The sequence below is a fragment of the Triticum dicoccoides genome, chromosome 2B (assembly GCF_002162155.2).
Source record: "Triticum dicoccoides isolate Atlit2015 ecotype Zavitan chromosome 2B, WEW_v2.0, whole genome shotgun sequence".
Classification (NCBI taxonomy): Eukaryota; Viridiplantae; Streptophyta; class Magnoliopsida; order Poales; family Poaceae; genus Triticum; species Triticum dicoccoides.
This window is the reverse complement of record NC_041383.1, coordinates 183,290,427-183,301,009: the sequence shown is the minus strand read 5'-3', so window position 1 is coordinate 183,301,009 and position 10,583 is coordinate 183,290,427. Positions and strand designations below refer to the sequence as shown.

The 10,583-nt window shown below is 46.1% G+C and overlaps 1 protein-coding gene across 2 annotated transcripts; it reads left to right on the top strand.

Moving 5' to 3' along the window:
• The first annotated feature begins 6,448 nt into the window (after positions 1–6,448).
• Positions 6,449–9,579, top strand: LOC119362946 (pentatricopeptide repeat-containing protein At4g28010-like). 2 transcript variants are annotated; one of them, XM_037628225.1, is made up of 2 exons: positions 6,449–8,378; positions 8,744–9,579. In XM_037628225.1, the coding sequence occupies exon 1, from the start codon at positions 6,471–6,473 to the stop codon at positions 8,358–8,360; it is 1,890 nt and encodes a 629-aa protein (XP_037484122.1). In that variant the 5' UTR covers positions 6,449–6,470; the 3' UTR covers positions 8,361–8,378; positions 8,744–9,579. The 2 variants fall into 2 exon arrangements, with proteins under 2 accessions (XP_037484122.1, XP_037484123.1); XM_037628226.1 differs by having other exon boundaries at positions 6,449–8,388.
• Positions 9,580–10,583: the final 1,004 nt, after the last annotated feature.

Below are 10,583 nucleotides of genomic sequence, written 5' to 3'. Positions count from 1 at the left end.
TAGATGGCTTCTTCTCTCTTTTTGGATCTCAATACCATGTTCTCCTCGATCTTCTTGGAGATCTATTCGATGTAACTATTTTTGCGGTGTGTTTGTCGAGATCCGATGAATTGTAGGTTTATGATCAAGTTTATCTATGAGAAATATTTGAATCTCCTCTGAATTCTTTTATGTATGATTGAGTTATCTTTGCAAGTCTCTTCGAATTATCAGTTTGGTTTGGCCTACTAGATTGATCTTTCTTGCAATGGGAGAAGTGCTTAGCTTTGGGTTCAATCTTGCGGTGTCCTTTCCCAGTGACAGCAGGGGCAGCAAGGCACGTATTGTATTGTTGCCATCGAGGATAAAAAGATGGGGTTTATATCATATTTGCATGAGTTTATCCCTCTACATCATGTCATCTTTCTTAATGCGTTACTCTGTTCTTATGAAATTAATACTCTAGATGCATGTTGGATAGCGGTCGATGTGTGGAGTAATAGTAGTAGATGCAGGCAGGAGTCGGTCTACTTGTCGCGGACGTGATGCCTATATGCATGATCATGCCTAGATAATCTCATAATTATTCGTTTTTCTATTAATTGCTTGACAGTAATTTGTTCACCCACCGTAATACTTATGCTATCTTGAGAGAAGCCACTAGTGAAACCTATGGCCCCCGGGTCTATCTTTTATCATATAAGCTTTCAATCTACTTGTATTTGCATCTTTACTTTTCCAATCTATATTACAAAATACCAAAAATATATTTATCTTATCATACTATCTCTATCAGATCTCACTTTCGCAAGTGGCCGTGAAGGGATTGACAACCTCTTTATTGCGTTGTTTGCGAGTTCTTTGTTTGTTTGTGTAGGTGCGTGGGACTTTTGAGGAGCCTCCTACTGGATTGATACCTTGGTTCTCAAAAACTGAGGGAAATACTTACGCTACTATTGCTGCATCACCCTTTCCTCTTCAAGGAAAACCAACGCAAGCTCAAGACGTAGCAACAGGTAGTTGTTCATGTACCATCACTCTGCAGCTTATTTTCTTTTGCCCTCCATTTTCTACACATCAGATCTATATTACTCTTACCATAAGGTTAGATAACACCGATGGTACTGAAGAAGTTTAGCTCTGCATTGCTCTTGGCTGTACCTTTCGCCTGTATCGTTGTACTTACATTTATAGCTACTTGGTTATGTAGCATAACTCTTCATCTTATCTTAAATATTCTCCATTTTTTCTTATATTATCATATCTATATTTACTCTTAACAAAATTAAGAATAAAGGCAATGCTTATGAAGAAGATTCTATGGTAAACTTCTTGAATTGCCTCCCCCCCATCAGCATGGACAAGGGCTTTATAGAGCCTGTCTTCACCAATAATGTAAGTTTGTCCCTCTCAAGCCTTCAAACTTTGTTGTGTATATTTGTTAGACATGACTGCAACAACTGTTTATTTTTGGTGTTTGCATCAAATTGCATGTTTAAAGTTTATTATGTAGTTCATAAAGAAAAGTATGCCCTTCTCAAATTAAGTTTTCAGTTGTACAACCAAGTTCCTTCTTCATATCATGTAAATTAAACTATACAGAGCAAGTGATCTTCTTTTGCACTGCATGTACGCTTCTGTTCTTGATCTGTAATCCAGTGGTGTGGTGAACCTACCCACTACAGCACAATGTCATATTCTGCAATGTCTTAACTATGAACAATGTCATATCATTCTACTATTATTTAAACCGCCTGTTTATTTGCCAATCTAAAATGGGATAAATTGACAGCACACTAACCATTGATACTTATGAGTTCTTGATCTGTAATCCAGTGGTGTTGTGAAGCTGCCAACTCCTTCACAATGTCATTTCTTGCCATGTATTGACCGGAACAATACCATATTGTGTTAACGCTATTTTAAACTGTGTCACTTTATTCACCAGTATGAAATGTGATGAATTGTCAGCACTAATACTTATATGTGCAAAGCATGTCATCTATCTGCTTGTTTATCTTTCAGAGTGAGGAGGATATAAGTGTCAAACAAGCGCAGTCTCATTAGCTTGCTCAGCTGCTTGTGCTGCAGCTCCCGAGCAGGGCTAACCTTTCTTAAACTCTTTTGAAGTGCTGTCAGTTTTGTATATTATTTTGTTGGCGTGTTTATTTGCACTTGTGGCGATCTTTGATGCCCAGTGTATGTAATCTGCTGTCTTCTTGTGCTTTATTATCATAGTGGCGAACTTTGATGCCCAGTGGATGTAATATGCCGTAATTTATTTATTGTATAGTCTAGGTTTTTTCTTATTCACGATGCTGCAGTTATTTTACTGTATATATATCCTGTCTTCGCAGTAAACCGACCAAACCGTAAAATTACGATACATAATTGGGTCGTCATGCAATCACGATGTATGATCTGCATCATGGGCCCCATCATCTTGGTCCATTAAAAGGCCAAAAGTAAACTGACCCACTAATAGATTCGGGCCTTTAATAGGCCGAGTAACCCCTGGCCTTCTTTTCGCAAGAAAACTCAACGGGCTTTTAGGAGGCTGAGAAGTAGGTTGGGCCTGAAACATGCTGAACAGCTCACGGGCCGGCAGCAGCCCGAAATGGACCCCGGCCCATGATTGTGCGAATCAAATCATAGGCTTTTAACAGGCCAAAATTGTCTCGGTCCTTGTCTGGCCCAATCAGATATCGGTTGCGAGCAGGTCAGATGCAAACCGAGTCGTAGTTAGGCCCAACTATATGACGGGCTTTTAACATGCCGAAATTAATATAGGGTCAAAATGTTAAACGGGCCCTTAATAGGCCGAAACTAATATCAGGCCGAATTACTAAATGGGCCTTTAGCAAGTGGGCCCAAAAGCATAACATCCAGTTGATGGGCCGAATCTGATATAGGCCATAATTGAGCCCAAAGCCTCTTAAAGGGCCGGACCTGATCTGGGCCGTGATTTAGCCCAGAATGTGGTAGGCTTTTAACGGGCCGGATCTCATATGGGCCGTTATTAGGCCCGGAACGTGGCAGGCTGTTAATGGACCGGATCAAATATGGGCCGGCATCAAAACATGGCAGCCTGTTAATGGGCCGACCCACTAGTGTCCTCAAAATCTTGTGGGCCTTTAGTTGGGTCGGCCCATTATGGTCGGCGAAATCTCGTGCGCCTTTAACTGGGCCGGCCCATTATGGTCCGCAAAATCTTGTGGGCCTTTAGCTGGGCCGGCCCATTATGGTCCACAAAAATCTTGTGGGTCTTTAGCTGGGTCGACCCATTATGGTCCGCAAAATCTTGTGGGCCTTCAGTTGGGCTAGCCCATTTAATCTTTATGGGCCACTTTTGGGCCGGTCCACGTGTCAACATATCATAGGCGCATCTCGCCCATTGGATGAGTGACACCTATGCCAACGCGGAGCTCACACGTGGTTCCGTCGGCCAATGGGAATTTTCCACGTGGAAAATCGGCATTGGTCGTGGCTGTTGGCAGGTTATCGAATTCAAAACCGGGCCCGATAGCTTAACGACGTCCCGTTACGGTGGATGCCATGTGTCAGTCACCCTTGATGAAAGCACTTCTATGACACACGATTTATCATCATGGAAGTGGACACATCCGTGATGATAATTTTGGTAATGTCATGGAACACTTCTACGACAGCACAGGTATGACTATCTTGATTCTGTCATAAAATCATCATGGATGTACATGCATGACAGAAAACGTGACCTACTGTGACAAACACGTATTATCACAGAAGTGTATTTTTTTAGTGTACTACTGAACTGGGCCCTAGTGGCCGCAGTGCAGCCCAGCCCACCCCGGCGTCTTCCCCCTTCTCTGTTCACGAGAGAGGTCGTGGCCTCCATCGCTGCCGCCATGGCTTCGATCATTGCCGTGGCAACCATCCACCGGACCCCCCGAGTTACAAGGACCCCGAGGCCCCTCCCATGAAACCCTAGCCTCGCCACTCCCCCACATCTTCTTCCTCACGCACTGCCGAGCCTCCGACACCATGGATCCCCTTGCCCCCATGCTCCCCACACTCCCCGCCGACCGAGACCGCGTATGGCAACTCCAACATGCTTGACTACTTCGTCTACACTCAAGAACGCGAGCCGGAATCCTCATCATCAGTGGATCGGCCCCATCTTCCTCGTCTTGATCCACTAGCCGCCGTCGTCTTCCTCGTGTACATCATCATCCGCCGCCAGATGCTGCTGCTCCATGTCATCCCCGACCTCCCAAACTCATCCTCGAGCACCGAGTGAGTCCCACCTCTGATTCCCCCGCTTTTCCCCCTTCCTACCTGTCTTTCACATCGTCTTCCCACGCGCCTGAGTTCCCGGCAGGCTCGTGGTCGCCGCGCTCTCTGGCCGCGTCGGGCCGCGCCCTTGGCCGCCCAGCGCGCGCCCTAGTTGCGCCTACCTTCACTGTTGCAACTCCTGCCGTAGGCCACAACCATCGCTGCCGCTGCTCCCGCGAGGAACTGCTGTCGCTGCTTCTGTTAAACAACTGTTGCCGCTGGACTCTACTCCCCGCCCCACGTAAGCCCCATCGCGGCCAGGCCGCGCCTTCCCATGCCGCTGCTGCCGCTGCCGCCGCTCGCCGGCCGCACCCCGCAGCTGCCTCCGTCCCCTTGTCAACCCTACTCGCCCCCACTGCTACACGCCGCCGCTCGCTGATTCTGCCGCCACAGCTACGGCCTTCCCGTGAGGCTTATGCTAGGAGAAGCCTGTTCTGATCTGCGGGAGGCTTATGCTTCTTTAAGGGGTTCACCTCCTCAATGTCACCATCTAACTTGCGCTTCCTTGGCATTGTGACCTGACACACAAAAATAACAAAGATAAAAAAAGTGAGCATAAATGATGCATAGCTGCTGAATTAATAGTCACGCACACATTGCTTATGATACATTGGTAACTTGTGAACATACAAAAGATAACTCATGCACAACAGAGAAGGAAAAAAAGGACATGTGTGCTTTTACTAGATATTGAATACCTGATTTTTTTTGCTTATGATACACTGATAAAAAGTATGTATCGGGCAAGATAACTTCTGCAAATTAGGGATGGCAACAACTTACACACACACACACACACACACACACACACACATATTGGACATCACAGCAATGAGTATTGAAAAATCAGTGACATGATTAAATTTTACGGTGGACTCCTGATAAATTATTCACACCACTGATGGTAATATTCACAATTAAGATCAGGTAAGTTAAACGATGGCACACCATCAGTTAGAAACACAAAATACATCATGAAACGAGACACCGCTGATAGTGCTAGAACAATCAATCCATCATGACAGCCTAAACACAAAACGAGATGAACTGCATATAAAAACACAAATAGTAGGGGATTCTCAACAGCAACCAAATTATACGGGTGGTAATTCAATGCGTTCACTGCAACCATAAGAGCATAAACAGAGCATGATAAAATGGAGCCCAACATAGATACAGAGAGAGGAGACTGGTTGCAAAATCCCCGCACCAAACCCTACCCGCGACCAAATAACGACAAAAATCATCATAGGATAACGGCCGCGAATAATGAACAGAAACATAATGGTTATGCATCTAGAGAAAACCCTAAAAATCAAAATCGAAGCGTGTAACAGAGGGGATTAGTTCAAAAATGACCACAACTACCTGCAAAATCGAAAATGACAAATTAAGCAATAAAACGATGTGCATGCGAAACATGGGCTAACAAATAGCAAATGCACCACAGATTGAACGCATTGGGCGCATCCCTCGTCTGTTCTAACATGCGACCAACCCGACGAACATCCCCCCACTAACGACTTCCAGAAACAAAGCACGAACTATCATTGTTCAACTTTTTTTTGAGGGATGAAAAACTGCTTTATTCATCAAAATCCACATGGAGTGGGATACAAGTTTGGTCGTGGGGAACACCAAACCAAACATGGCGACCCAGACCTCTAGAAAGAGTAAACTTAGCTAAACGATGTGCTTCATAATTAGCAGCACGGGTTTCAAAAGAAAAATTACAAGATAAAGTAGCAGCTAGGATGTTGATCTCACTAATGACAGCGCCATAGACACCTCTTGACCCCCTGTTGATATCGAGAACGACCTGACTACAGTCCGAGGCCACCATGAACTGATGGATGCCCAAATCCTCCGCAAGAGACAAGGCTTCCCGACATGCAATCGCTTCCAGGGTTGGGGGATCAAAAATTCCTCAGCCCATCATTGTTCAACTATCATTGTTCAACTATGCTCCACGCCCCGAATGAGGCAATCTGGCCCAAGGCCTCAGCCCATCATTGTTCAAGCGAGGCCGAGCCAACAAACTTTGAGTGGGCACGTGAGGCAGGGCAGCCCGAACACGGCCACGACCCTCCGGACAAACTTGTCGCAACGACGCGCGAAACCAGCTCCTGTTCCGACCCGCGCCGCCGCCGCCGCCTCCGCTGCGCCACCAGCCCGCCATGACGAGGAAGCACGCGGGCGCCGGCGTCCTCCACGCCCTCGTCGCCGTCGCGGCCTCCGTCGCGTCCGCCTCGTCCCGGAAGCCCCCGAGGCGCGCCGCGCCCTACCTCGCCGTCCTCCTCCGCCGGGGCCGCGCCGAGGCCGCGGCGCGCCTCAACCGCCACCTCCGCCTGCTGCCTCTCCCGGAGTCCCCCGCCCTCCTCTCGGCGCTCCCCTCCGTCCGCGACGCCGTCTCCTACAACACCGTCCTCGCCGCGCTCTGCCGCCAGGGCTGCCTCGACGCCGCGCTCCTCCTCCTCCGCGTCATGTCGCACGAGCCCCGCCTCGCCTGCCGCCCCAACGCCATCTCCTACACCACTCTCATGCGCGCGCTCTGCGCCGACCGTCGCGCGGGCCAGGCCGTCGGGCTGCTTCGGTCCATGCAGGACTGCGGCGTCCGCCCCGACGTGGTCACCTACGGCACGCTCATCCGCGGGCTGTGCGACGCCGCGGACGTTGACAAGGCCGTGGAGCTGGTGAATGAGATGTGCGAGAGTGGTATCGAGCCTAACGTGGTTGTGTACAGCTGTTTACTCCATGGTTATTGCAAGACCGGGAGGTGGGAAAGCGTAGGCAAGGTGTTCGAAGAAATGTCTGACAGGGGTATTGAGCCCGATGTTGTGATGTACACTAGTTTGATCGATAGCCTGTGTAGACACGGGAAGGTAACAAAGGCAGCGCGGGTGATGGAAATGATGGCGGAGCGGGGGTTGGAGCCAAACGTGGTGACCTACAATGTGCTGATCAATTCCATGTGCAAGGAAGGGTCTGTGAGGGAGGCGCTCGATTTGCGGAAGAATATGCTGGAGAAGGGCGTGCAACCAGATGTTGTGACATATAACACACTCATCACAGGGCTATCTAGTGTGCTTGAGATGGATGAGGCGATGGCGTTGCTAGAGGAGATGATGCAAGGTGAAACTAAAGTTAGGCCTGATTTGATGACATTCAACTCGGTTATACATGGACTTTGTAAGATTGGTTGGATGCGGCAAGCGTTCGAGGTCCGTGCCATGATGGCTGAGAATGGATGCAGGTGTAACTTGGTGACATTTAACCTGCTGATTGGTGGACTCCTTAGAGTCCACAAGGTAAAGAAGGCCATGAAGCTGAAGGATGAGATGGCTAGTTCTGGACTGCAGCCTGATTCATTCACCTACAGCATATTGATAAATGGCTTCTGTAAAATGCGGCAAGTTGAACGTGCGGAAAGCCTCTTGTCTGAAATGAGACGTCATGGGATGGAGCCTGAGCCAGTTCACTATATTCCTTTGCTTAAAGCTATGTGTGATCAAGGCATGATGGGTCAGGCTAGGGATTTGTTCAATGAAATGGATAGGAACTGCAAATTAGATGCTGCTGCATATAGCACTATGATCCATGGTGCCTTCAAATCAGGGGAGAAGAAAATTGCAGAAGAGTTTCTTAAAGATATGATTGATGAGGGGCTGATTCCTGATGCTGTGACATATTCTATCCCAATCAACATGTTTGCAAAATCTGGAGACCTAGCAGCGGCGGAGCGGGTGCTTAAACAGATGACAGCAAGTGGCTTTGTGCCTGACGTTGCTGTATTTGATTCACTGATCCAAGGTTATGGAGCTAAAGGCGACACTGAGAAGGTTCTTGAGTTAACTCGTAAAATGACAGCCAAGGGTGTAGCACTTGATCCTAAAATTATTTCAACTATTGTCACTTCTCTTGGGGCAAGCATTGAAGGGCAAAAGTTATTGCAGAGTTTGCCTGGTTTTGATACAGAAATGTCAAAAGGCGACGTCATCTCACCCCATGATGTAATGAATATGCTACAAAAACATTGCACCAAATCTGAATCCCCTGCTCTTTGCTGAGCTCTGATCCCAGTTCAGGTGCTTGCGTGTATGTTGCCTTCATATTTGAAATCTAATATATGTTCGGTTAGTCTAAATCTGCTAAATTTCTTTGATATTTTCGTCCATTGCTGGAGCATGGGTGTTAGTATATTACTTTCAGCTGGCCGATATCCTAAATTATGAGAAATAATCATATTATGGTTATTGCATGTTATGTACTACTCCCTCCGTCCCAAAATTCTTGTCTTAGATTTGTCTAGATACGGATGTACCTATTTATGTTTAGGTACATCCGTATCTAGACAAATCTAAGACAAGAATTTTGGGACGGAGGGAGTACCTATTACCCTCATGATTAATGCAGGATTACTTAATCTGCTCTTCTCTTCTCAATGGACCAGTGCAGTCTATATCATCCAAGGCAAAGCTGAAAGCAATGACATGTGAGAGCAAAAGTACGTACTCGAACGATCAAATCTTGCACAGACACAGTCCCACTGTTGGTTAAACGGCATCTTCAAATTTCACGTGGTATGGCAATTCAGCATCCTTGAAGAGTTGTGGATATTTTGACATGTAGTCGTATGTATCTTCAGATAAACTAAACAGTTGGGAGTGTTGACATCAAAGATGGGATGTGCCACCCTCACTAGGTTTTAAGATGAGCATGCCCACGACAAATATGGTTCATAAGGGGCTAACCGGCAAACCTTGTAGGGGCTATTCACAGGTTCCAAACCCACTGAGGTAGCCTGAACCAAACAAAACAGCTGCTCCATTTACCAGGTTTGGTATGGGTTTCAAACCAAACCTGTCTATACTGATACCCAACCAGTGTGGTATGGTTACAGCGTACCGGACACTTTGAGCCTGAGTTACGTGGTGGAGTCGTCGATGGCAGTATGGCGCCGTCTCACATCAAAGCCCAGAACTTGCTGCTGTGTTTCCTTGACATGCTACTACCTCCGAGCAAGAGTTTTTCTACCAGCGATGACGAACGGATCAAGAACCATTCCTGCAATCCTGCTTACATGCCAGTCATCTCTGCAGCTAATGTTCCAAAGGCCTTATACTAGTCGGCAGAGTTAGAGGTGGCCGGTGGGCATCTGTATTGCCAAGGCCTAATATGGTAATGATCGTCTCTTTTTAGCTCTCCTTCTCTTTGACGGACCAATTTTGTTGTATTTTCATGTACTATATATGTAGCTTCTTGTCCGCATAAAAAATTGTGATTTAATCTTGTTCCCACTCTCAATTTCTTTTATTGTAATATATTGTTACACTGCAGTACCATTCGTTTGGTTCACATTTTTGTTAAGAAGATAACATGTTCAAAATTTCTTTTTTAGAAGACACACGTTCAAATTACTAGCTATGTAGATTGCCTCCTCATTAGTCATTAATATGCCAAAGTACGAGCTGGATGCAACCAACTCGAAGCTTAAAATTGTTATTAATACTTTAATACTACTGTTGCTGAAACAGCTGCAGTGACAGGACGTACTATGTGTAAACTCAGACTTTGGCAGTTTGGAGAAGACAGTGCCTTTGGTTACCTATCAAGGCTTGAATTGGTCACCAATCAGCTCGAATATCATGCCTTGTTTACGGACAGAGTTTTGCTCTGTTCTTAGGAAAACTACAAAGGATTCATCCGTTTAATTTCCGCGGTCAATTTTCAAGTGTGTTCTTTGTCCTGTGAGGGTTGCAGTGGGAAAGTGAGGACATCATTTGTTATGTGTTTCCCAAAGTTGCACTTGTGTTAGTCGGGCAGTTCTTTTGGCGGTAGGTTTATAATTTGAAACAAAGGTCTGGTAGTGTGATGCTATACGGTCCTTATTTCAGGAACATCTCGTTTAAATACTGACTTTGAAGCTTATTGTTTCCCTGACAAAAATTCTTTGTACGTGTAAAAAATTGATTGGATCATTGTTCTCCTTATTTTGTAATTGTATCAAGGGATGATGATTTCCTCCCTATGCTGGCTTTGGTCTAATAATCTTTGGTACTCCCTCCGTCCCATAATATAAGACGTTTTTTGACACTACATTAGGGTCAAAAAACATCTTACATTATGGGACAGAGGAGTACCTTTCAAACATGTAACCACAGCTTTGTGCTGTTTTCCTTGTTTACCTCGTTTTTTTCTTTTCTTTTGATCTTTGTGTCTGTCTTGCTGTTACTCTCTGTGCCTGTTGGTCTCGAAAAAGAGGCTCGTCAGTAGTCAGACAATTCGATCAT

Bases quoted from the DNA above. Each gene is read 5' to 3' on its own strand.
- LOC119362946 (XM_037628225.1), top strand. From the start codon at position 6,471: ATGACGAGGAAGCACGCGGGCGCCGGCGTCCTCCACGCCCTCGTCGCC.